Source organism: Larus michahellis, chromosome 3, assembly GCF_964199755.1.
Source record: "Larus michahellis chromosome 3, bLarMic1.1, whole genome shotgun sequence".
Classification (NCBI taxonomy): Eukaryota; Metazoa; Chordata; class Aves; order Charadriiformes; family Laridae; genus Larus; species Larus michahellis.
The window spans coordinates 87746078-87772884 of record NC_133898.1 but is presented as its reverse complement, the minus strand read 5'-3'; the positions used below and the strand labels follow the sequence as shown (position 1 = coordinate 87772884).

General features: G+C 37.3%; 1 protein-coding gene across 5 annotated transcripts in view; it reads left to right on the top strand.

The window, feature by feature from the left end:
- The window catches only part of KLHL32 (kelch like family member 32), a 139790-nt gene that overhangs the window by 44942 nt on the left and 68041 nt on the right, over positions 1-26807 (top strand). For all 5 annotated transcript variants that reach the window (XR_012586281.1, XM_074581078.1, XM_074581081.1 and 2 more), the window contains one exon: positions 16353-16460. Coding sequence is in view for 4 of the 5 variants with exons in the window: in XM_074581078.1 (XP_074437179.1) it covers positions 16353-16460 (108 nt within the window). In the remaining variant the exon portion in view is untranslated. The remainder of the gene's footprint in view (positions 1-16352; positions 16461-26807) is intronic.

Genomic DNA, 26807 nt, shown 5'->3' with positions numbered 1-26807 from the left:
TGCCATGGGAAATTTACCTTTCACTAATTTTTGCAAGATGTAAGTGCAGGACTGCAGTGGACTGGATTTTGGGAACATCAGATGTTGGAGTTGCCTTGGATAAAACTGAGATGACAACACTATACATCAGTGTGAGACAAAGAACTCGCCTACTGTAGCTTCTGGTTTCTATGGCTCATAGATTTGATTAATATAGCAGCCTACCTTCAGCTCTGTCTGGAGAGGCTGTCATCCAGTTCTTACGATCTCCCAGATTACTCCAGAAATATGTTCAATTCTACACAGGGTTCTATCAGAATGAATCAGCATGATTTTTTTTGTTGTTGTCGTGGTTTTTTTTGTTACTCTTGAAAACCGCTTGTACAAGGGACTGGGTATTTGCTTTCTGCAGAGCCCTTTTACAGTTTTCTACATGTTCTGTGTCTATTTTGATTTTGATGGAGCTACTTCTGAAATTGTAGTGTTTTCTTAATGAGAATAACAGGTCAGCTGAGCAGCATATTTTTTTCAAATTGCTACTTACTTATTTCTTTTACTGCAAAGAAAAGTTTAGTAATACTTCAGAAGGATAACTAAATATGTGTCATATTACAGACTGAGGGAATCGGAGCCATCGTATGTGGAAGAGTGGAGAAGGTCAAACAGAGGTTGCCTTATCAGTTTTTCTTTGGGGTTGCAGTCTGGAGTAAAATCTTCATTTGTTTTTCGAAGACAAGCCAGAGATCTGAGCTTCAGGAAAATACTAAGGGCCAGCCTTCTAGGGTAACAGCCATCCCTTCTTCCAGTTGGTATGGTTAGTCTTACAGTTCCAGCTGTGCTGAAACACTGGAATTTAAATCCTAAGCATAGCACCTGATTTGGGAGCTTGTTACATTTGTACACCAAAATGCCGTGCTTGTTTTCTTTAAGAAAAAAAAAAACCTTGGGAAACTGCATAGAAAGACTGCATAAAAAATACAGACTTAAATCGCAAGATTAGACACGTGAAAATTAGGGTTTTCAGTTTGTTTTTTGTTCAGTGTCTCCTGAAGGACCTCTTATTTCAAAATGAGCTACAGAATACAATCAATAGTAAGCTCCACTCCATAAAAGACTTATAGAAAGAGTAGTAAACATATGTATTTTTATGAATTCTTTTTAAAGCGACAAACAACATTTTAGGCAAACTTTTCCGTATGACATGCTGTAATTTGCTATTTTTCTCAGTCAATTGCAGTGAGACAAGGCAGTTGATTTAGTGAGTATGTGTGCATTGTGATAGCTCTAGCAGGCTAAGTGATTTCCAATTAAAAGATTCTTCTTCTTCTTCCCGCCCCCCCCCCCCCCCCCCCCCCCCCCCCCCCGGAGCAAAATGAAATGTTACTGCATGACTTCATTAGTAGGCATTTACAGTGTTGGCAGCTGATTATATAACCTCAAGATTTTCTTGTACAAAATGCATTGGTTTTCCAGTCTGAACAACTCCTCCTCCCTTATTTTTCATTTGCGTGGGTTCATAGTCACCGGACTTTGATCTTCCTCAAAAAAAAAAAAAAAGGTAGATTTTCCATGTAATCTGTAATCAATAATATTCAGGTTTTTTTTCCACAATGAGCATGTTCAGTTCTTAGAAGAACCTTTCTTCTCTGAAATGAGCTAGTACATATTAATTTTGCATGCAGACTTTGTACTTATAACTGTCACAGTTGATTCTTAAGCAGTTTATTTGCAGGGTGTTTTTGTGCTGTCTTTCCTCCCTGTCAACTGATAATTTCTTTGTGTGTACACAACATTGCTGATTTTTCATATTTTGCAATATATTGCATTGTTTCTTGATAAGGTTAGAGAATTATTTTTTATAAACAAATCCCTGAGGTATGAAAGACTGCATGATGCAAATAGCTTTTGGGGCCTTGTTACGTGAATCATAAAGAGGAAAAGGCTCTCCCTAACGTGGCTTAAGGATAGATCTAAGGACCTAGTTCAGAGAAATCAGAATTACCTGCTGCTTTTGTCGTATAATGTGGTTTTGCTTTTCAGTATTTTACCATTGATGTGCGTGTACCAAATGAACGGTATTTTCCCTGCTATTGTACCCTGGAAATGATGCTACTTAGAAATTGTCTCTCCAGATAATATTTAAAAATGTTAGTTCTTTCCATTGGACCAAATCAACTCTATTCTAGTAACATCTAGTCATTACTGAGACTTTTGTGCCAAAAGACGCTCTTACTCTCACTTGTAGCTTCCTGTGTAGGTTGAGAAATAGTTCATTTCTTGTCTTTGCTGTACTAATTAATGTTGTCCGTGCCGTTCTCTGTTATCAATGCCGTAACTCAGAAGCAGTTCCCAATTGCCCTACAAAACTTCAGAACAAGATACAGTATTCTCATTTACTGTCACACCACCAGTTTTCTTGTCTAAGAACCTTGATAAAGATGCATCTTTTAAAAATGTTTGATACTGAGATAAAACTATTTTCCCCCCTTCTTAACCGTCTTTTGAATCTCTTGTGTTCTGGGTTTTGGTCCCCCCCCCCCCACACACACATTCTTCCTATGTAAGTATACTAACTGCAAACTTGGGAAGGAATATGGTCTTAGTAGTGGTTCCAGGCTTGCAATTATTGACCTCGTAATGTTCACTACCATACAGTGATGCTGTAAGAAATCTAAGGGGTATTTCAGCATACTGACTAACTGTTTAGTACTATATATATTAGTACTATATTTTAATGTGGCCCAATACACATGGTTCTGGGTGATTCCAACAACGCAGAAGATTTTTGAAGATTCACAGTAGCGTCTGGTGTTGTGAATGTGTTGCTTATATGCCCCTGGTTGAGAAATAAGAACTCAATGCTGATTGCTTCTCATTGGAAAAAAAAATTGCCTAAAATAAGAGGAGGCCTAGAAAAAATACGAGGGTTTTCTGAAAAATTGTCCTCCTTGCATAACATAGTTTTAAACAGAAATAGAGGGTTTTTACTAATTATTTAGCAATCCCATTACAGTTGAATGTCAAGGAAACAGCACACTCCTTCACTTCTTAAAATATTGTTTGATATAGGCATTGTCAATAGCTTTACTAAGTTTAATCAAACTGTTGGAAGTAATGTAGCATGGGCAGTTGTGAAGTGGCTTGTTGTATAAAAGCCTTTCTAATGTTTAACTGAACAAACGTTTTTACTTGTGAAATATACACAAAAATGGCTTGCAAATGTTTTAAAGCTTTCTAAATAAATATTTTAATATTCTTTCAAAGTGGACAAAGTAAGGGAGTCTGCCTGGGTTACTTTACTTTGTTCATCGTTATCTTTGCAATTAATGTTTTTTTATTCTGTGAGGCTCTGAAGCAATTTTCCTTTGCTGCAGACAGAATTCCCACAGCAATATGTGTGCTATCAAAAACACTTACAAGAATCTGGTCTTTTCTGAATTTTGTTTTCAAATTCCCAGCAGTTGTTATGCTGTCAGTGTAAATATGTTTCTGTTGCAATTCTCAGAGTATGTAAATGAATTAATTGCAATTCTGCCACTGCTGGATGATAGACAATATGGTGTCTGATTCTCTGAGTTATTTTCTTGATTATTTTTTTCTTTTTCTTTTTTGAAGTCCCTGTATGGCAAGTGAATGCACCATGTGTAAGTATGGCAGAATCAGCTCTGCGGTTAGTGAGATAGGTCATAGGAGACTGTGGCTCATTGTCTCTAATTAAATTAGTGTTATAACAACAAGTGGTGTTTGATTACTATTTAGTTGAAGCATTTTCTCAGTTTAAAAGCAGGACAGAAAGGAGTCATTGCAGCCGTGTTGCTGTAATTGCCAGTTTTCTTTGCCATCTGTTTTTGCTTTCTCCAGGCTACCTCAGTTTGATTTTGCAGTGCTGCTACAGCAAATGTTCTGAAGCTGGGCTGGGCTCAGCTGCAATTTCTGTGTTGCTAAGTGTCTGCCCATGGAAAGCCAATTTCTTGGGGCAGGCCTGTGGTAGAGAAGTGTTTTGCACCTGTTTTCTCCTATATGTAGTCTGGTGAAGTCTTATATTTTAGAACATTGTTGGATGCAGTAGACACTTCTATATTTTGCAGTATCCATCAGTATCATCCTACACAACCTCAGGAGAAATTACTCTGTGGGCGTAGTGAAGCTGAAAACACCTTCTTACTCCAACCACCTGAATGAATTATTTGGGCAGCGTGTCACTTCTAGCTTCAGTGAGTAGGACTCACATACCATTTTAATAACGTGAAAAGTATCCAAAGACAGAGGCAAGACTGCTGAAGAGCTAAAAACATGATCTATGTGTTGCACTTTTACATATAGCTAGTGTTAGGATGTTTTAACACTATTGAAATAACTATTTTTCTTTTGGATGCTCCCTCAGGGTTTCTTGTGCTCCCCTTCATTTGTAAAAGAAGCCCATCACAATGCACGTACTTTTGACTCTTGCATTGCATCTCATGCTTGTTGGAAGTTTTAGAGGAAGTATCTTTCTTTAAACAAATTCTTCAGTTGCTTTATTGCCAACAGTGCCATTTTTTTACACCCTGCTAACAACTTCCTTTTAGTAGATTGAACTGTGATGTTGGCTAGTTGCATTCACATCATTGTAGGCCTTCATCTGGTAAAAGCCTGGATTTAAGAAGTGGAACCTCTATGTTTGACTGCCCTGGACATCTTTGTAAAATGCTGCTGGTTACTTATCTTCAGTAGGAGTTAATCTGCCTAAGTCAACCTGTTTTCAAACTGAGACATCTAAAACCTCTCTAATTCTCAATCCATTCTTACTGGATGACCTAATGTGCCAGTGACAAATTAATTAAACTGCTTTTCTATCTACTACTTAATAGGTAGTGCCTCAAAAGAGGTAGATGCCCTTAACAGCATTGGATGAGAACGTAAGAATGGCCACACTGTGGTGGATCATTGACTAGTTGCTTTAACAGTAGCTGTTTGTGATACCTGGATAAAAAGAGTAAAACCAGGCTAAATGTATGTGGTATGTCCCTGAGAATTCCCCAGATGGTTTCAGCTCAGGGGCATTTCCTGAGCAGGGTGAGATTCCTGTCCATTCAGCAATACTAAATAGGTCTCTCACCCAAGCTTTTACCCTCTTTCTCATTGAACCTGTGTAAGATTTCTCATCCACTGTGTGCTCTAACAAGGTGGCCCACTGCCTGTTGAGTGAACAACTACTTTTTGTTTGTTCTGAATCTGACTTCCAACAATTTCACTTGATTCCTTCTGCTTCTTTTATTGGAAAAGACAAGAAACCATCAATTCCTATGTATTCTTCTCATGGCACTCAATCATCTGCTTTCCAGGTTGTAAATTTATTCAGATGCTACTGAAATGGAAGCTATTCCATATGCTTGATGACGCTTTTTGTCCTTCTCTGAAGCTTTTACAGCTCTAGTATGTCTTTTGTGAGATGAGGATGAGAGAATTGCATGCAGCAGTAGGCAAAGCATAGGTTTCTGCATGGGCATAGGATTGGTTTCTGGTTTGTTCTCTCTTGCCTAGCAATTTTTAAGCTTTGATTATTATTTTTTTTTTACTATTGCTGAGCACTGAATTTTAGGGCACCTTATGAAATGCCCATCTGCCTTTTCAGAAGCTCTTATACCTGGCACTTAAGTATCTACCTTGCCAGAGGTAGATTTCAACCTAGAAGGAGTAGGTGTCAAGCCTGTAGCATTTATGGGAATAATTAAACTGATGTCATCGTGGTCTGTTAGTTTGGAGGGGGTTTGTTGGACAAGAAGGAAGAGCCAAAGGATAAATGAGCATAGTAAAATGTAGACTACTAAAAATAAAACGAAGAGATGATTTTATAGAGGCATTTGTTCCAGAGGAGATAGCTGATGGAGGGCAGAGCTCAGCTGATGATGAAAGCTACTGTGACAAATGACTGCAATATTAACACAAGCTTGGTTAGTCAAGTCATTCTTCTTTTATTTAGCAAATTGTTAGTGTTTAATTACTTTTGTAGGTTTTATCAGTAAGAGGATGTGGAAAACCAAACAAAAATGGTCAGTGAGCTGGTTTTATTCTTTGGCCTTTGTATAAAATAATTTTATAAATCCGTTTGTGGGAATAAAGGGTACTTCTTTACCAAAATCATGCTATAATCTTAATGGGAAGTAGGATTTATAATCATAATGGAAAATAGGATTGTTTTAAAAGATATAAAGGGTATCTAATTCAAACCCTCAAAAAATGGGCCAGATATGAAAAGTATCTAGTACAAACCTTCATAAAATGAACCATTTCAGATTTCAACATTTCAAATTTCAACATTAGGCTTCTTGCATAACAAGTATGCTTTTGCAGCTAAGCTGCAGAATAGTTGTCGTAGTTTACTATTGGTTGAAACATTTGGGTGTCGGTTTAATGACGTTTGCATCCCACTATAAATGGCTTCTTAAGAAGCTAATTGTAATAATAACTAAGATTGTGTTATTCCACAAGATTAGGCCTTGCTGTACAGCTATTTAGTTATAGCCTTTATGCACTGAGGTGGGAAACTTGTCTTGATGGTATTGTTTGAAGTATACTTTTAAAAATAAGCCCCTTAAAGGTGTCAGTTTTGAGCATGGCTTTTCCTGCAAAAAGAAATCACAAGAGGTTTTGCCTCCCTGAATGAAACATATTGTGGTAGTTAAAGTGCTAGTTCAAGAGCTAACTGACTTTTATTCCAGTTTTATTTTGGGCTTGCTTTTGATATGACTTGCTAAAATCATCAAAGGACGTGAACAATAGGCTTATGCACTCACTGGGAAGCATTAAACCAATTTAAGCCAAAATTTGCAAATGTGACTCATACTTTTCTGTGCTTGACTGGAGATGCTGGGGAAAAAAAAAATCTGGTTTTTGTTATGCTGCTCCCTTTATATTACAAAAGGCAGGCCTGTTTAAGAGTGACTGTTGTTAGGACAGACTGTGCATTACTGTGGATTTATGCAGTGCTTTGCATGGCAGTGTCCTTGCAATTCAGTTTTCTTGCTTCTGCCACAATGAAAACATTAATTTTGGTATTTGGAACCACCTATGACGACTCATTTATTTTGAAATATTGCAACTAATAAGGTTAATGTAGCTGTAGTAGTTCACTGTTAATTATTTTTTTTTATTCTGGTATGGGGTTGCACATGAAAATTGTAGAATTATGTTGTTTCTACGGCACAACTTAGACTACTTCTGAATGTAGGTCTTTTCAGTGATGATGCAGCAACTCATTATGAGTAGTACCGCTACAATCTATCCTTTTCCTTGTGTCTTAAATTGTGCTTGTGCATCTAAGCAGGAATTTGGGAAAGACACATTACGCTGACTATTAAACTCTGACTATCAAATTGATGCAGGTTCAGCCAAGAATGTAACTTGTTAGCAGCAAATGCTTATATTGTTTTTTTTATTTTGACTGGGAGTGAAGACCTTGTGCGTTATTACAACCAAGAAAATGACTTTGTTCTTGCCAGGTTACTCCCAAAAAAATGTGCACCATACAAACACGAAAAAATATCACATCTTTAGGTCCTCTAAAGAGTAGGGTAGCTACTCTTTAGAGTAGTTTTCATTACTTATTTCTAAAGATACTAAGAAGGTGATATCTTTTTGTATTAACAGTGCAATGCGTCAAGTGCATTGCATGTATCATTGATTTGGTAAGTTCTTAGGGGCTGTGTAATCACGTATCACTGTCTGACACTGATGTACTAAAAGAAACACCAAAGGTTCAGTGGAATTTGCTTTGCTAACATAACATATGCAACTTTGGTACTGTGCATAAAATTGTGTGTTTTGCTGCTCAGTTTTTCTTTTATTTCTTCTCCTTTCTTTAACTATATACTCCCTTAAACTGTGAATGATAGCTGACCTTTTCATTTTACAGGATTCATTTTAGTTGCATGGCAAATGCTTAAAAAACAATATTTAGGTAGATTTTATTGAGCAGATGAATTACTGCAGGCTCAGTTATCAGTGATTGATGTTATGTGACATTTTCTCTGGGAATTTATATAGAACTTTTTCAGAAGAATCATATAATGAGCCTCTTAATCATATTTCATGCAGTTGATATTGATGGATATGTTTTTCAGTGTGCAAGGGACTCCAGAGGACATGGCTGATGATTGATTGAGGATAGACAGGCTTCAATTGGGAGGAAAACAAAGGAAAATATAACTTGCTGGTTATGAGAAGAACAAGCCGCATTTTTACATGCAGTAAGGAAACATTCATATGTTAAATTGGTTATTTGGATAAGTATACGTTACATATCTAGAACTTAGTTGATATTTGATGTGGACATTGCCATCTGTCAAAGCAGTATTTTGACTCCTGTTAATACCTTCTGATTTATTCTGATTTTTTTTTTTTGGTTGTGATAGGTGAAAACAGCAAAGAAGAAATAATATTGCTTATATAATGAAGGATTAGAACAGGGGAGTTAAGAACACCTAAAGGTTAATTCAGGAGTAGTGCAACAAAGGGGGATTAAACAGATTATGATTTATTTATTTAATATTACTGTTACGCGAACAGTCAGTTGTTATTTTTAGTACAAACTGCAAAGGAGAATGTTTTGGCCTCAAAGTGTTTATAGTCCAAATAAATAAGATACCTACAAGTTTGTGTGACCTACGTACAGATAGGCTTAGGTCCCAAATCAGAAAGAACGCACGACTGAACTGCTCCATTGATGCCAGTAAGATTTCTCACAGGCTTAAAATTACACGTGCAATAAAAAAAATCTTGAGACATCACACTATAACGGAGCAGTGTAGGAAATTGAGCCAAGATCTGTGAAGCATTAGTTTACTTTCTTCATAGCATTTCTGATATGTGAGATGAGAAGTACAATCAATTTCCTGTAAAGAAAAAGATGTGAAACAGGTGAATATAGAAGTAAGTGCATATACTGTGGGAGGTGAATTTGAATAAAACACTGCACTTAATGAAGATGCCTATCTATTTTAAAATAATTTAAAAAACACCCTCAAGCAATATCATTGTGGAATTGTGGAGGCAGAAATTTGAGATGTCAGTTCTGCTCTTCTAAAACAGTAAAACAATACTAATGTTAGTTACTTTAAAAATTTGTTGCAAAAAGATAAAGAGCTAAGGAAAACCTTGGCAATTTAATTGATCAATTCTGTACCAATTAGTTTACTAGAAAGACAGAGTAGATGTTCACTCACTTTCAAAATTGTTGTAGTGTGGTTTTTTCCCAGCTATAAGTATATATAAAGTTTTTTGTTTTCTTCAGACGTGTTTCTGAACTGGGTGGAAAAATGTTACTTAAATAGTTAGCATGACTACCAAACAAGCTGTTGGGTGCACTTTAATTTTTTTCATATAGAGTTCAGCCTCAGTAATAAGAGGCTGAATGGGATGACATACTTAAGGTTTAATTTATGTTAAGAATGGCAAGAATTTTTTCACATAACATTTGGCCATAATGCTTACAATATAATTGATAATTACTAGGAAAAAGTGGGGTGAGTTGTTAACACAGTGCTCCATACTGATCTAGAGATGAGAAAGCTCACGTGCATTGCACTTAACTCACTGTTAGTTCATCTTGACTTCCTGGGTGCTCATCTTCTTGAGTGTAATGCAATGAAAGGAACTGCAAGAATGTGAGTTCACGCCATGCCAACTTTCCACTCTCCCTATCTGGTGGTGATTGTGAGGAAGTGCAGCAAATGCTTATGCACTTCACAGTAGAGAACATGTCAGATTTCTGGACACCCATGCAAGAGCAACAGCTGAAGGTAAAGGCAGCTCTTGCACATTAGTTGCAAAAGCTTTCAACTGCCAGTTAGAGTCAAGGATGAAAGGTGACAGGGCAAGGCGAGTGGGAGATGGACTGAGTTGAGATACTTGCATTGAGTTGTGCAAAAAAAGCTTGATCTTGCTGAAACCCTATGAACGTCATGTGAATGCAGCTTTTAATGGAGGTGATTCTGAAGTATCCCAGGACTTTATTACTGTGCTTGCTATCTACTGCTATGTCTGCGGTCGAACAAGAATTTGCATAGGTCAGAGCTATGCATTGGTGGGAAGGTTCAAATGTTTGTTTTGTATTGTAGTGGACTTGGAACTAGGGCTGCTGGTCGTTACCAAAAAATGTTTGAGAAAACAGAGGGAGGAAATTTGGAAATGTAGCTCTTTGGGTTACTGTAGATTGCTGTAGTAAGCTCAGCTTACTTTCTGGTTTTTGAAAACTTAGATTTCTTTTGAAAGTTGCATTTAGAGTTGAATAAAAGAAAGATGGATAATGATGAATGTCTTTTCACAATCTTGCTGAGGGAACTTTGAGATATTTTAGAGGTAATCGCTATGCACTGGAACCATGTACTTTACTCCTAGAAGACCCAGGATATTTCTTGAAGGCAGTAATTTAAATGGTCATTTGCTCATCTCCCATTTGGAACATATCAGAAAAGCTGGCTAGGGCCTGATGTGGCTGAAGTAAGGGATGAGCATAAGAAGGTCCAGATAGGCGAACTGAAGGCATTTTGTGTGGATTGAACCTCTCATAATTGGTGATCTGTAACTTTTTTTTTTTTTAAAGACCCAGTCACCTAGGGCTTTTAAACTAGAAATGACTTTACGTGAGTTCGGAGAAGTGAAAGAAAACTCTGGATCTTATAGATAGTAATTTGTCGTAACAAACAAATTTAGAGGTGCAAACACTTCTCAGTTTATTATTGCTGTCATGGTTTGTAGCTTTCATTATAGAAATACTCATCTTCAGAAGTTCCTAAAATGAATACACTGAAAGGACACAGTTCACTCTTATCTCTTCAACTTTCATTCTTCAGGTCACTCAACACTTTACTCTTAGGAATAAAATTTTCACCTAAATAGGTGAAATAGACATCTAGGCTAAGCTAAGTGTTTAGGCTTCCTCTACAATTAGAGTAGAAAAGATATTTCATCCCACTAAGTTCTGTAAATTGGTGTCTAAACATGGCTATTTCTGTCTATTGATTACCCAGAAAACACTTTTACTTCCTTTTGCTATACAGCTACCTACCTAACTTCAGATACTGTTATTACAGGCCCTGATGAGTTTCCTGTCCTTTTCTCTCAAGTTTCCAGGTATTTTACCAATTTCCCTTCTATCCAGTATTTACCCAATGTATCATACTATTGTTCATTTAATGACTTTATTAATTTCCTTTAAACATCTTTTAAATGTTAAACAGGTTTTATGCAGACTTAAATTAGAATCCAGTGGTTACCTCGGTGTTCAATTTATTATTTTTTTAATTTTTTTAACTCCCAGCAGAAAGCTTATAAAAGCTCAATAATAAGAATTCCAGTTTGTTTCCCCAAGTCATAGCAGTAAGTTACTTATAATTTTCATCTCTGTATTTTTTTTAACAGCATAACCATTTGTTCTTTTTATATTCATATACTTGTCTACTGAGGCTGATTATGTTTTGATTCTGTTTCTTGCCTTTAAAAGGCCGCTAAGTTCCGTGGAATTCACCAAAAGAGTTTACTTGTGTAAAATGTCATACAACTTGGTTAAGTGGTTTTGTGATGATTTACTGCTTGTTATGCTTGACATAGCTATAAGATTGGTGTGTAGAAATGAGGACAAGCTCATTACTCTCATGGATATGGAACATCTGAGTAAGTAATAAAATGACTCAAAGGCAAGGAGCAATTTTTTACCTCACCACTGTGACAGTGAGCAATTTGTGTTTTGGAGAATTTGAGTATCATCTTGTGTTTCTGTGACCTTGGTGTCTGTTCTTAAAGTTGCATGTCATGAAGGAGTCTGTATGTGTTGCTGCAGTGCTGCCTGAGTGATAAAATCAACGCATCTAGACTTTTTTTGGTCTCATTTATACTTCTTTTAACAGTAATACAAAATTCTGATTTGGTGGTATTTTATACCCATCTTGCATTTTGCTTTTGAAAGCTAAGCGGCAGCAAAAGCTGAGCATTGAAAGTTGGACCCAAAGGCTGTGCTAAGCACTTTTTACTTGGGCTATTTTGCCCAGTTACGTCAGATCTGATCACATCTGAACCTAGTCACCCTGTTGTTGTTTGCCATTCAGTTTTAAGCTCTTGTCGTCTTTTGTCTTCTATGTTTGTAGAAGAAACCATTTTATAAAGGTGCCTTTGGCTGCTGAGGGCAAAGTAGTGAAGCTGCATGCAAGTGTGCTGTGTAATAAACGCACACCAACTTGCCATGTTACTTTGAAGTCAAATTTTCAAGAGTCTGACAGTTGTTTCATGGTTTGATTCTTTTTATCCAGGGATTGTGTGCTTTGTTTTCATTTTCCTTTGGGAATAGTTCTCTAGCTCTGTTTCTGTTTCAGGCCAAGATTAGAAGAAGAATGGACAGTTGATTCCTCCCTTCCTCCTCTTTTTACAGATAACAAAATGTCTGCCTGCCCCACAAAAATGAGTCTATCCTAATTTGTAGCTTCTTAAACAAGTGTGAGCTCAGGTAGAATTCTACAAATAGAAGCTATCCATTTGTGACGGGGTATTGAAACCCGAATTTTTGAGCAGTTGCCACAGAATGGCAAGTGGATTGAGTTTATTTTTCTTCTGGGGAATTGGCTTACTTAATTAAAATCCTGACTAAAACATCAGAATTTAAACAATCACTGTATTTCCCACAACGTTGGCTCATTGACTGATTGGACGGCAGAACAAGACCTGGATATTTAAAGGAAGTGGAGGAAAAGATAAGCCCTCTCACCAGCGTGTTTTATTATAAAAGGGATCTTTGGATAACATATTGGAAACTTGTACTGCCCGCTCTCATAAATGTCTTGGAGCATAAATGAGGCATTTTCAAAGACGACTTCATTTTGTCCAAGCAGAAGTGTTTTAAAATAAAGTACGGTATATTAGTATTGTTGAATGAAATCAATAACTAAAATAATTAACATTTCATGCTTAGCCAAATTTGGTAACTTTTCTGGTAAGTTTGACTTTGAATTGTGGACTTGTCCAAATATTTTATATTTCATTCTTTTTCTTGTCTGTCTCTTGTACATCCACTGGAGATGTTTATCTTATTGCCTTGTTTTTAATGTACCCAAGGGAAAAATAAAGTAGGTTACTAGCCTTGCGTTAAAAGCATGACTGATGGATCTATTTAAGCTCACAAAACCTCAGAGTGTTTTCAGAGATGCATCTGAAATTGGAGTTTGACAGCCCAACCGTAACTCATTCTCCAGGTATTGGTGAAGTCTCAAGCCAGAATTTAATGATCCATATGTTTCTACAGTTAAAACCACAATATTCAAGTACAGCAGTGCAAATTAAAGACTGAGTTTGAGCCCAATTTCTGCCTCTGATTGAACAGAATTTTTTCACGCTGGATTAAACCTTTAAATTATCAGGCTGAGAACAAAATTTGCCTGCTGGTGAAAGCAGTGTGGATCACTGAGCAGTACTAGGTTCGTCTGTGTGGGAGACTACTTTACTGGAGGCTAATCCAGTTCAGCTGAATGTGAACTGTCCGAGGACCATTGCAGACCTTTATCTTTTGATGAAATTCTTTGGCCTTGCCTCCTGAAAAACAAATGTGGTTCCTACTTATTATCAAAAGCTTCCACAGAATACTCAGCGGATAGTATGAAAGAAAAAGAACTCCACAGAGCAGGTGGCACACAAAGCCATTACTGGCAACTACAGTTTTGATTGCCCATTGCACTATTAGACTATGCCTGTACTAGTAAATAAGATGGATAAGGGCTTGTTTTCTGGCCCTAAAAGTAACCGATGCGGCATGGCTTGTGTCCATATGTCTGAACCTTCTCCCCTCTGCAAACAGGTTGGCTTTATCCATGTCTTTCTATTTGGAACAGCCGTGGCTTGAGTTATCCCCTGAACCATAGCCTAAGTATTGCCTGGGAGAGTGCGAGTTGGCGGGGGGTTAAAGCTCTGCTTGAGGCTGGGTTCATTAAACACTGTGGATGATTATGGACAGCGGCTGAGTTAGCAGCCTGATCCTGCTGAGTTTACTAAATTAAGTGTAATAATACTAAGTTAAGTGTAATAATAAACCCTGTGTAAGGACCATGTTGAAATGTCTATGCTACAATAGAACAGTCTCCTAAAGGTAAAGTTAGGAAGTCTACAAAGAAAAACTCTACCAGTTCTTCATAGAAGTGATTCATGGTCCACAGATGAGATTCGGTTAAGTGGTTCTTTTTATCTGTAAGCTTAACTTAGTGTGTGGGACATGAGCCCTTGATCAGAATAGAAACGTTATTAGTAACCACACTGTCTTTTGATGGTTCCTGTGTGCAGACAGGTAGTGTACAGACAGTTGCTGTAGCACAGTCAGATAAAGCAGAGCGTGCAGGATCTTGTATCGCTGAGCATTTCCAGCTTTCTGCAGGCACTCTGTCGCAGAACTGAGCGTACAGAGAGTGTGCAAATCTAACGTACGTAGACAGGTGTTGCTTTTAGATTTCATTCTCTCTCTTCAGGGGGGCGAAAGGAATATTATCCAAAAAGTTAATTTAGTAGTGAATTTCTGAGAAGAGAAGCTTTTCTCTTCCAGACACAAACTGCAGGTCTGCTTTTGCAAAGAGCATGTGGCTGATGGGTACCTTACAGCTCCTGGCAAGCCCTGAAGCCTCGCAGTAGCTATTAGAGCTCATGTGATACATCTGAATGACAACAAGATGTCCAACTCTGATGACATTTTTAATGGAATTAGAAAAGTGTCTGAACTGCTTAGAATATTTTATTTTTTTTTCCTATCTAGGTATATTTCATGGCTGTGTCTTACTACATTTGTTTGATAAGCCTTTTAAACTGTTTGATGCTTCTTTTCTGTTGCCAGTTTGGAAGAAGCCCTGGTATCACTTCGTTGAAATAGAAATTGCAAAAATACAAGGAGCGACTGTATGATAAATGTCACTCTTGCTTATACTGGATGATTTCCAGGCAACAGATTTATATCAAATTATGGTGGTTTAATGATGAAAGTACTAAAATATCAGAAGAAATTACTTATTTGCAGGAAACATTTGGTTCTTTAAAAGAAGCCACCTGGTTCTAGGTGAATGCTATGAGCTAAGCTGTTAGAGGGTGTAGGTCTTATTTTTTCCATTAAATTCAACAGTGCTTGGTGGACAGGTTGCACGTATGAAATCCAGTGCACCTGTTCACTGCCTCAGCTTCTGCAGGTATCAGCCAGAGTAGAGACAGAAGTAGCAGAGGGTGCGTTCCTAAGAAGTGCTTCTTTACTGGAGTTCTCCAAGATGAAGTTTGGTAGCCTCAGTAGAGACATTAAGCTTGGTACAATACCTGCCGGGAATGAGTTTAGAGTCTCTTTAGCAATGACAGGTTGTAGAACTGTTCAGTTTGTTTGCAGTTTATTGTCTAAAGAGCATGAGTGGTATATTTTGTTAAAAAATGTGTGGGAGAATGACAAGGAATTGAGAATGGGACTTAGGATAGGAGGGATGGAGTCGTAAGTAGGGGTACTGCAGTGGGAGTGCAGGCTGGGAGGGAAGAGTGAGGGGCAAAGACAAGAATCTGAGTTTAACAGAGATGGGAAGAAAGAGATTTCTACAAGGATCTAGAGACTGAGTAGGGTTGCTTCAGTCCAGGGGTGCAATGAAAACTGATGATCTGGAAAGTAAGACTGGATGAAAGGGACAGTTGCTCTCCTCAGTACTTTTTTCAGGGAAGTTCAATAGCACCTGGCCAATCTTCAGTTTAGGTTTTATGATCTGAGGAACTGGGGCAATAACAGGTAGGGGGAGATCATAAGTTTAGGTGACTGCATCTCCATGCTTCCTCCTCATTCAATAACTTGAGTATTATGTTGTTCACATTCCGGTCTGAGATGCTTATTTGGAAAGGATTATTTATAAAAGATGGTGTGTTAACTACCTCTTCTCATACAAATAATTGTGTATGGCTTATTGTTCCTTCCTATATATAATGATACTGTACATAAGTATTATTTCTAGTGGTGCTTGTGTAGATTTTTCTTTTTTTTTCCAGACTCCAGTTCTTTATCTTTTTTTATTGAATGATACCTTATTGTGTGACTGTTCCCATTGATTTCACCTGAATTACTTAGTCAAGAAGAATATATACATGGACCAAAGGGATTTGTTTCAGTTTTTCCAGAATAAGTTTTCGTATTTATTGGTAAAAGGACTTGGTTGCGAGATTGATCACTATGAAGTTAGTATCGAAAACTTGGTATAGATCTCATTCTAACTCACAAATCTGTTGCTATTTAGAATTCTTACCCAAGGAAAAACAAAGGATAGTGAAGGTGGAAAAATCAGTCCTCCTCTTCCTGGAGCTTCAGTGGTCATTGTTTTTAATGGTTAATAACATTGTTTTTCTTTCCATAGGCAATGTTCAGTCTCTGCATGGTTGAAAGCGAAGCTCATGAGGTGAATTTGCATGGCGTCACAAGCCTCGGTTTAAAACAAGCCCTGGACTTTGCATATACTGGACAGGTATTGTACAGCTCTTCAAATTAAGAGACACAAATGAAAGCAAACTGCAATAAAAACTGAAGATGACCTTTACAGAGGTACTAAAAGTTATTTTTCCTGTGCACTGCCCACTACGAGGTCTTTTGATTTAACAGAACTTACTTTTCATATACTGGCTTGTTTGGTGGTTTGTTTTGTTTTGTTTTGTTTTTTTTCCCCTCTTTAGAAGGATTATCTAATAAAAACACTGTTTATGTGCATTGTTGCCAGGTAGTGAACCATGTAGGACTTGTATGGCCCTTTTATGGTGGGCTGGCTGTTCCTAAAAACTTAATATGAGTTGATTCTGCATGCTAATTTAAATGTAAAGAAAGGAAAAATACCCTAAGTGTTTTTGTAATAATAAATATTTAAAAACTCTGCTGTGTTTATATATGATGATGACAAATGATATAATTGAGGGGGAAAAGTAGTCTCTTACTCTCTGGATGCACACAGTCCAAGCATCTTGTAGGTACTATATATCTTTATTGTAGCACTTTTTATGATAGCAGGTTATGTATCACATTATGTTACTTCGGAAAATGCAGAATGATGCTCCTCTTCCTCCCACCCCCTGCCAAAAAAATAAGTATATATGACCTGTCATATCTCTGCACTGAATGCTTGGACAGTGTTGCTGTATGACTTCATCTCAGTTCAGAGTTCATGGATAGTGAGCTCAGAACACCCAGCTATTTTTGCATTGAACACTAAAATGCGAGATAACCAAACTATTTCTGGAAGTATTGCTATAATGCTTGAATCCATTGATGTCTATTTGTTTATTAGTTAATTTTGAAATGGAAAGCTTAAATCCATATTATGTTATTCTGGAAGAGTTGTTGAGTTGTACGAGTTTAAGGCATCTGCTTCCATACTGTGGATTGAGTATATGGCCTTAATTTTTTTCAAAGGGCAATGAATAAAAATAAGGAAAGAAAATTTTTTTGCCTGTTCTAAAGAAGCTGTTTTTGTCACCAGCCCACACAACAGTTATACTTTGGCATTGGCCTTAGAAATTAACACTCGAAACTGTGTTTCTGCTGTTATGGAGAACATAACTTGTTCAAAGATTTCTTTGATATAAACAAGAGACAGAGATGCCATGCTATATTAGTGAATTGGCTGAAGATCTCATTAAATAAGTTGCCATTGGTAAGCTTTTTGTTCCTTCAGCTGAAAGTTTTGATAGATAAAATTGAATGTCTCCTGTGCTGTTGAAAACCTGTATCATTTTAGTAATTTGAAACTATAGGTCGATTATTCTGAAGAGAGAACTCACGCAACTAGATGGAAGTATCTTTTGAGAAGATGGGTTGTAATTGATTGCTATCTGGCCTGTCCTGTCTGCTGTGAATAGGTATACTCCTGTATCTTTCAGTGAAATTCAAAGTCTAAAAACCTATGTAAAATACGTTGAGAACCTTGAAATGATGGATTTGGCTTTTATGTAAGCCAACAATCTGCCCCACATTGCTTCCAGGATCGTATCCTCAGGTCCCTAGTAAATCATATGTGCCTTCTATCCTTTATCCTTTAGAGACTTTTGAGTCTTTAATTTTCAAGTATAATCTACTTTGAATAAATGAGTGGGCTTCTTGAGGTAAATACAGATGTGCGCATATCTACAGTTGCTCATAGATATATGTCTATATAAGTGATTATAAGGCAAAGTTTGCTCTGTCGTGTCTGTCAGCTTCGCCACATGCTACTGTGAAGGACAGAGAAATGAGAAGGATTCTGTAGGAGTTCTCTTACAAAGATGCCTTTCAAGCATAACTCAGTGATATGCTGGTCTGAGAATTAACAGTGTTGGTTTTCCCTGTTGTCCTTGAGATACTCCTCTGGCATTTGCTTTATAAGTATTGAGCATTGCTTACGTACTGACTCAGGCTGACAGAATCTGTGTGAACGTTTCAAGGTAATGAGTGGGAGTAATCCACAAAGGCTATTAATAAATGACTGGATTACTGCATGCTTACATCAGAGAGAGTTCTGAAATCAGAGTAATCTTTAGTTTGAGTCTGCAAACTCTTTCTGATTTAAAAATCAAATAAATTATTTCTTAGTACCCAAAATTCATTTATGCCAATTACAACCTTATATTGCTCTGAAAACGTGGGTATCAAGACATGATTTGATGCGCCTTTTAAAAGTGAAAGCCATGAACTCTCTTTTTTTTTTTTTTTAAAAAAGAGAGTTTTAAAAAAAAAAAAAAGTCTGGCCAAAATGTTAGTCCAAAAAATTGCTGATTCTTTAGGTAACACTGGAACTGGCAGCAATTTAGGGAGAAGTATCCATGTCTAAACAGATAATTACTTAGTTTCAGGTGTCTTCTCTTTATTTCTTTAATATTTTGCCAAATTTATGTTCAGTTTGAAGTGTAGTAACTCAAATGTAACTTTCTGTGTAAAATAATATATTGGAGACACCTGGTGGAAATATTTAATATTGCATGATGGCAATATTTGATGCCTGCAGTTTATGAAAGTTATCAAAATTAAGAAATTTCATTTTTAGCATGACATTGCAATCCAAAGTGAAAACTCTGTCATCCTTGCCTCCTTTTTTTTCTCTTTTTTTTTTTTTAATGTGTGTTATGCCTGCAGACTTCAAACACAAACTTATTTTCCTTTTTATTTAGGCAGACAGTGCCTTATCATAATTAGTGCTGGAAATATTTTGCTTTTAAGGGAAATTAATTGTTCAACAGAACAAAATATTTTTGTAAAACTCAAGTTAAATGTTATCATAATTCCAAATGAATTAATCCACTACTATGGTCCCTAATCATCACAAAGAAAGAAATGCTGATATAGAAATAAAAAAAAAATAACAAAAAGGAATAGGAGCAGAATTTGGTTTTGTTCTATATGTTTAAGTTCTCGGTAATCCTCTGCTAATGAAATCTTTGACAAAAAAAAAGTCTTAATTACGTTCCTTCATGGCCGTAGGCATTTTACCATGCAATGCCCATATTCAGAATTCAGAACTCTTCCCGTTGTAGTTGACTCTTTTTCCATTGTAGCTGACACATCCTTTCTTCAGAAAAGGGCTTTAATGTCATTCTCTTGTTTACTTTACAGCTGGCAGCAATAAGGCCAGGCCAGAGTCTCAGTGACTAGCGTACTCACCCTTCCTGCTCACAGAGTCATTTTGCAAGTGTCAGAAGTGCGCTGGAAGGGACATGGATGAAGTACAATCAATACAGGAACTATGTATTTTAGTTTATTAATATAGAGAAACAGTTCTTAGTGCAGACTTCGGAGCTCACAATTCCATCTGTCAGAGTCTTAACAACTGGGTTAGAGAGTCATGGGCAGTGTTGTCTGCTCTTTTTGACTATTTTGTTTTAAACTCTTCTGTTACCAAGAGACATAATTTCATTTGGAGGAATGGGATAGCCCCTAAATAGGCCAGTGTAGCTGAGTGGCGAGTCACTCGTCATTACAAGAAAAGGTGCTTTTGACCAAAAAAAAACCTTTGGGCATGTGAAAGTTTCAGCGCTGAAAACAGGCTCTTATAAACTCTAAGTGCTGTGGGACTGAGTAAGTGATTTCAACTGAAATTTGAGGATCCTCATTTTAGATGAGGCTTTTGCATTCCTCCTCAAATTTAGGCCCAGCAAACTACATCATTTATGTTGAACTGATATACATATGTAAAACCTAAGTGATACCATCATTTGAATCAGCTGACAGGTACTGGGGTATAGTTTCAAGAGAGAAGAATTGTGCAAGAACACTGGATTTAGTTTGCAGTACGTGATTGTGATCCTAATTCAACAAGAATCCAAATACACAGTTGGAGTCCTGTGTATACTGAAATGCTTTGCTGACTTGGATCTTTCTTTGTAATTATCTTTTATCGTGTGTCTTTAGTCTGTGGTAATAGAAATATTTTGCATTTAGATAGAATTTTATTTTAAGACCTCAAAACGCATTACAAAAGCAAGTAATCAACTGTCCTTACTTTGTTGCATCATAGACAGAAAATTATTTTGGGAGAAAATAACTTTCCAAAGACACCACAGCAAACCAGCAGCTTTACTGGGGCTTACTACCAAGTTCTCCTGACCACGTTCTATTTTCCTAGTTGACTCGTCTTTCTCTTTTCTTTTTTCTAAACCATAATATTTTGTTTCTGTATTAACAGAAATTAAGTTGTCGTCTTAAAGTTACAAAATTATTCTGAATTACCAAAGCTGAAAAGAAATAATCAGTGAGGCAGGCCTTATATAAGAGATGTTCTATGTTCAGCTCTTTCTCCAAAAGTGAATTTTGGGGTAGCTTGTCCTGTGGTATCATTTTAGCCCAGGATTAACACAGCCTTACACCCTGCCTTTAGAATGTTTCCTTTTCTTGAAAGCCACATATGAAGTTGTATTTATAATGATCTGAAAATAGGCTTTAAACTTTTTCTGGTTCTTAGCATATTTAGCAGATTTTCATTTACTCACATAAACGCTAACATAACAGTAGTCTTTAATAAAGGTAATATCAGTATATTATTCCAGCTAAAAATCTAGAACTTCGTGACATTTTCAGGTATATTGTTAATTCGTGTGTTTGGGTTGCTCTCAATATTACTTTAATGCATTATCAGTGTGCTTCCTATTTAACTACTGCCTTTATTTACTAACTTTACCTTGTATTCAATTAGTTTAAAAACTGTCACCCTGTAACAGCTATTATCACTTTACCAAACAAGTTTCGTGAACTTGTAGGAGTACCATGTGGTGATTTTTTTTCAAATTCATGCACACAAACCCATGGTTAGGTAAAGTATTATGTTACAGGTCCTTTGGGAAATTGTTCTTTCAACTTAGTTATTTTTAATAAAAAACATGAAAGAGTGAAAGGTCTTCTCAGATAGTAAAGAAATAGTAGAAATAAATGTTTTTTTAAGTACAACTACTGTTTCTCCTGATAATTGCTTTGATTGCCTTATAGGATCTTGGCTTTCACCTCCCATCACATCCCCCCCCCTAGTTTGGTGGTGACAGTTTTTCTAGTGATCAACCAGTACTTCATCTGTCGCTTTCAGTTAAGACCAGGAGGAGGCAGCTATCAATATCTTAGCACCTCTTGTTCTGTTAATCCTTTCTAGCTCACTTGTGGATGAGGTGTATTGCAAAGCTCTGTTGTGATGGTTGATTTTTTTCTTGAGTAAGTGACCTCTTGTGTCTTGTGTGTAGCATTTCCACTGGTTGCCTTTTGATCAAAATAGATCTTAGAGTTTGGTTAAACTGCCTGGTGTCCCTAGCAAAAGTGACTTCAACTGTCCTCTTTCATTTTTACCTGGGACAACATGCCAAGGTCATGGAAAACTGATTACAGGACTATGTCTTAGTAACATCATTTTGCAATGCAATTGCAAAGCAAAATATATAAATTTGATAGTTTTGGACATTTCCTTTTTTGTTTCTATCAGGAGGATAATCTTGTTTCTGTGCCTAGCACTGGGTTACAGCTACTAGGTATTAGGTTCACAGTTCAGCTAAAGATTGTCCAGAAGGCTTAGAATAATATAAACCTTAATTAACTCAGTTTATGCAGTTTATTGCAGAGAAAGTTAAATGTGTCCTGTTATTTGCTCTAGATAGCTACGGACAAGACAGCTCTTCTAGGGCTGCAAGTAATCAAGGTAATGAAACTGCTTCCCAAAAAATAGTGAATTTGCTTGGAATCTTACTTATAATAATGATACTTCCTTCATAATGGTATGAAGCTGCATCAGGGCAAGTTCAGGCTGGTTGTTAGGAAAAGGTTCTTTGAGAGCGTGGTCAGCTGCTGGAACAGGGTCTCCAGGGAAGCGGTCACAGCACCAAGCTTGTCAGAGTTCAAGGAGCATTTGGACAGTGCTCTTAAATGCATGTTTTTGTTATAAGTAGTCCTGTAAGGAGTCGGGAGTTGGACTCAATGATCTTTATGGGTGCCCTCCAACTCGAGATATTCTATGATTCTGTGATTTATATACTGTGCACTTAACACAGATTTTCATTTAGTTTTCTGGAAAAATATTATGGCACATATCAGAGAAATGCTGGTCTTGATTCCTTCTGTAACTGGCTAATGAGACATCTGAATTTTGTAACAAGTGCTATCAGCATTACGTGCCAGGGCTTTGGGCAGTTGCCTGCAGGGGACTAGAACGTTCTTCCCCCGCTCACACTTTTTTGAAGCAGCACTCCTCAACATGCAAGGAGCTCGGGATTCAACTGAAGCACAAATGAACGCGGAGACAGGCAGAAGTGCTAACTGCTTGCGAGTGAAATGCAGTCTCAATTGCTCTAAAAGAAAAGTTAGGTTTTTTGATTGCTGTGAAGAACACAGAATGGTCTCCAGAGGGGAGAAACAAGTGGTACTTTTGTTAGATGCCTGTCTTGTTTGAAATGCCGATCACTGCAAGTGGAGTCAAGAAAGAATTTTCTTTTGCATCAGACTGGCAGGAATCTTAGGATTTTTTTTTCTTGTTTTCTGTGTTAAATTCAATATTGTTTACTTTCTAGAATTTTCTGACATGACATTACATATTTTCTTACTGTTATAGCATAATGCTGGTTTATTTTTAATGTGAATCATGTCACCACCTCACTTATTTCATGGCCCGACAAACAGCTGTATGGAAATGAGGCGGAACTACAGGGATACGGAATGAGTAGCTGGAATGAAGGTGGAATCTCTCCGTCTTTGTCTAGGCACACAGTTTAGCCTGCTTGGGCCTAAAGTAGCTTTAGTGTCTTTAAAAGTGTCTGGATGAAATATAATGGCCTGCAATATACAGGGAATACATTAAATGATCTAATTGTTCTTTCCGTATATAAATCTCATGAGACTCCATAGAGGTGATAGTTAATCTGGACCTTACTTTCTTCCTCAGGCTGTAAGTTTCTTTGTTGAGAAGGACAGTTTAAGGAGTTCCCTCCTCGCTTTCTGTTGTCCATTACTGCCCTCTTTGCTATGACCATACAATTTCCTTGTTGGCTTATACTGGTTAGTTTGTAGGGGGGTGGGAGGCATTAAAAGAGTAGGAGGATGTTCTCAGTCTGTGCAGTGTGGAGGTGAGGCATGAGTAGTTGTCCTTGGGAAAGGATGGTGGTTCATACACTGCTCCTAGCCCAAGAAGTCATAGCTGCTAGTTGCTGCGTGTTGCCAAGAAGTCTCCCAAAGAAAACTGAAGAGAGAGGCAAGATGTGTGATCCCAGTTAATCTTTTCCATGCTTACCCAGAGCCCTAACGTGCACTGGGTTGGAGGGGATGCAGGGTGAGTTGGGAAAGGAAGAGGGAAATCTTGGGGGAAGAGGAAATGAATTCCAGTTATAGAACTGCTGCTTAGAGGGTAGGTATACATGGGGGAGTTCAGGGCCGTGTGTATCTGTGACCATGGGGCTGATTATAGAATTCCCTTTTCTGCCTCAGAATTGTGCTTCATAAGATTAGGTTTAATTTACAAAAGTTTCTAATTCTTGCATTTGCAGAGCATCTTTCCTCAATAAATGGATACCTTTACATATAGATTTAAATTGTATGTCTAAGAAATGTGGATCTAAAAAATTGTGCCTTTCCAGATCTTGTAACTCAGCATTCTGTTGCAAAGAAACACCAAATTTTGCATCCTTTCTATCCCTTGGTTTATGGATCTCACCACAAGAGGGAGAGAACTGAATTTAGTGCATGCTTTGTAAAGGGTTTGTGGGTTGATGGGGGGTAGAATGGCTGCCTTGAAGAACGGGATTCCTTTCTGAAAATACAGATATTGTGGGGGAGGAGAAAAATAGCTTGACAAAGGAGATCAGTTTGAAAACAAGCAGTATGTCAGACCTGGTGGCTCGGGAAAGTAAGTTACTCAGGCTATCTGCAAGATCTACCCACTACATACAGGGAGAAGGTGGTTACGCTGATTTTCTTGGGTAGCATCACGAGCCAGAGAAAAGTCGAGAACATAATGAAAATTAACCTTCAGAAATAAGGGTTGAATAGAGGATTGATTGTAAAATGGAGCCAGGTGCAATACCTGAATTGCATCTAATTAGCACAGAAACCAGTCTTAAGATGGCATGTGTCGTGTGAAGGCACATCCTTCACTGGTGAAGATTGCAAAGTTTGTCTGAAGTCGATGATTCCGAATTAATCTGAGTTTCTGCCCTGATAATTATGCCTCATAACCCTTGTGTTGAGGATGCAGTAGGGAAAATGATTAAGCTTCTCTCTTGTTTTCACAGTAATTATTTGTGATGAATTTTGAAAGTGTAAATCCATACTCGATCTTAGTTTCCTTCTCCTTAATTTTCAATAAGCATCACTCTGAAGACCTCCGACCTGTTGTTTTGAGGGTTAGAAAAACAGAGGAGGGTCAGTCACTGTGTGTAGTTGTGGTATGCATATAGCGTTATTTATGTGCATTTACTGTTAAGATTCAACTAGATGGCCTGTATAGCATATAAACAGTTATGCTGTATAATTAATAAGAATCAAGTAATTGTATTAATGTATAGATGCTAAGAGGTGTGGAATAATTGTGAATTACCTCAGTTTCAGTAGAAGAAAGGCTTGCAACATTTTCTTCCTTCTTTACTTATTTTTCTCTTCCTCTTGTGGGTTTCCCCAGCGTGCAGTTTGCTGATGGTGAACATTTAGCATAGATTAATTAGTATTTTTGCCTATATCCATATGAGTATTGAATAAAAATTCAGATAGTCCCAGATAGTCTTGGGAAGAGTCATAATAGACGTTCCTGAGTTATCTTGGGAAACACAAAGGTGAACATATTATCTCAACAGAATAAATGCTGCATGGTCCACGAAGATGCTCAGAGGGCTGGGAACACCTCTCCTATGAAGACAGGCTGAGAGAGTTGGGGTTGTTCAGCCTGGAGAAGACCAGCCTGAAGATCATCAGATATTAGGAAGAAATTACTTACTGTCAGGGTGGTGATACACTGGAAGAGGCTGCCCAGGGAAGTTGTGGATGCCCCATCCCTGGAGGTGTTCAGGGCCGGGTTGGATGGGGCTTTGAGCAGCCTGGTCTAGTGGGAGGTGTCCCTGCCCATGGCAGGGGGGCTGGAAGTAGGTGATCTTTAAGGTCTATTCCAGCTCTAACTATTCTATGAAATGAAAAAACATGTAAGAAATATATCTGTCACCTTCAAATTCACTTTTGTTGCTGACTTTGTGCAAATCACCTCTAGGTAGTAACCAGTCACGCTCCTTGCCGCTTGTCCTACTTCTCATCTCATAATGCTACTAGAATTATTTGTAAATGGATTGCTGTAGCTTTAAAATACATTAATATTATAACAGTTAAATATAGTTTGCCTATGCCTACAAGGTAGTAATCTGCTTAGGGTTCTGGTTCTCTTCATATTGTGTCTTTAACATTGCTAAGCTGGTGGCTGGCACTTAGTAAGTAATATGACATCAGATTACAATGTCCTCAGTGTAAATGAACACAAGCACTGCAACGTCTAAACCAGCTTGTTTTGTCAGTCTGACTTTGAGTTATCACTTGAAAACATTTGACAGTGCTGCTCATTTTCTTAAAATATACCCATTGGAGATATTTTTGTTACTGAAATCCTTTCTAACTTTCCATCGAACTACCTCTTGTCATGCATAGCACCCTCATTAGCACCAGCCAAAAACCTGAATTGTGCTGGGCACAATTTACATTACATCTCATTTACATTAAGATTCTTAAATGTCTAGCTAGCTAGATAAAGAATTATACAGTATGTAAGTTACATAAATGTTCACTTAAAATCTATATGAATATATAGTGATTTGCACAAGCTTTAAGCATGTCATACACTGACAGAACTCGATGTAAATGAGTTCTTGATATAAACAAGAATCAATCCCCTTCTCTCCTGCTCCTAATATAGCTATTATGTTGGAAATTATTTGTGGTTTTGCTTGAAGAAGTGCATACGTGTGTTTTCCATTTCCCTCAAAAACAGTTTAACTCCAAAAGGTGCAGATGAGTGTTTTTCCTTTTGTTTGCCATCCTCCTTATTCCACTGCATTTGAGATATAAATGATGCTGTGAGATAAAACTAAATTGTGTGGGCAGAAGAAAAAGGATCTGAAAAAAAGCTTTGCTTCCCTGTTGGAGCAGTGAGAGACTGACCTCATGTGGCGTAAAACCACAGTTGCCAGGGGAAATACAGGAAGGATAAAACTCTGAATAAACTGAGTATCTTTGAAAAAATAATTTTTCTTATACCTTTCTGATTTTTGTTGGATGCTGCACCACTTATATTTAAATAATATTAGTTTGGATAATTTTTAATGTGATTGCTGATAAGAAGTTGACCAGTGTCTGTATT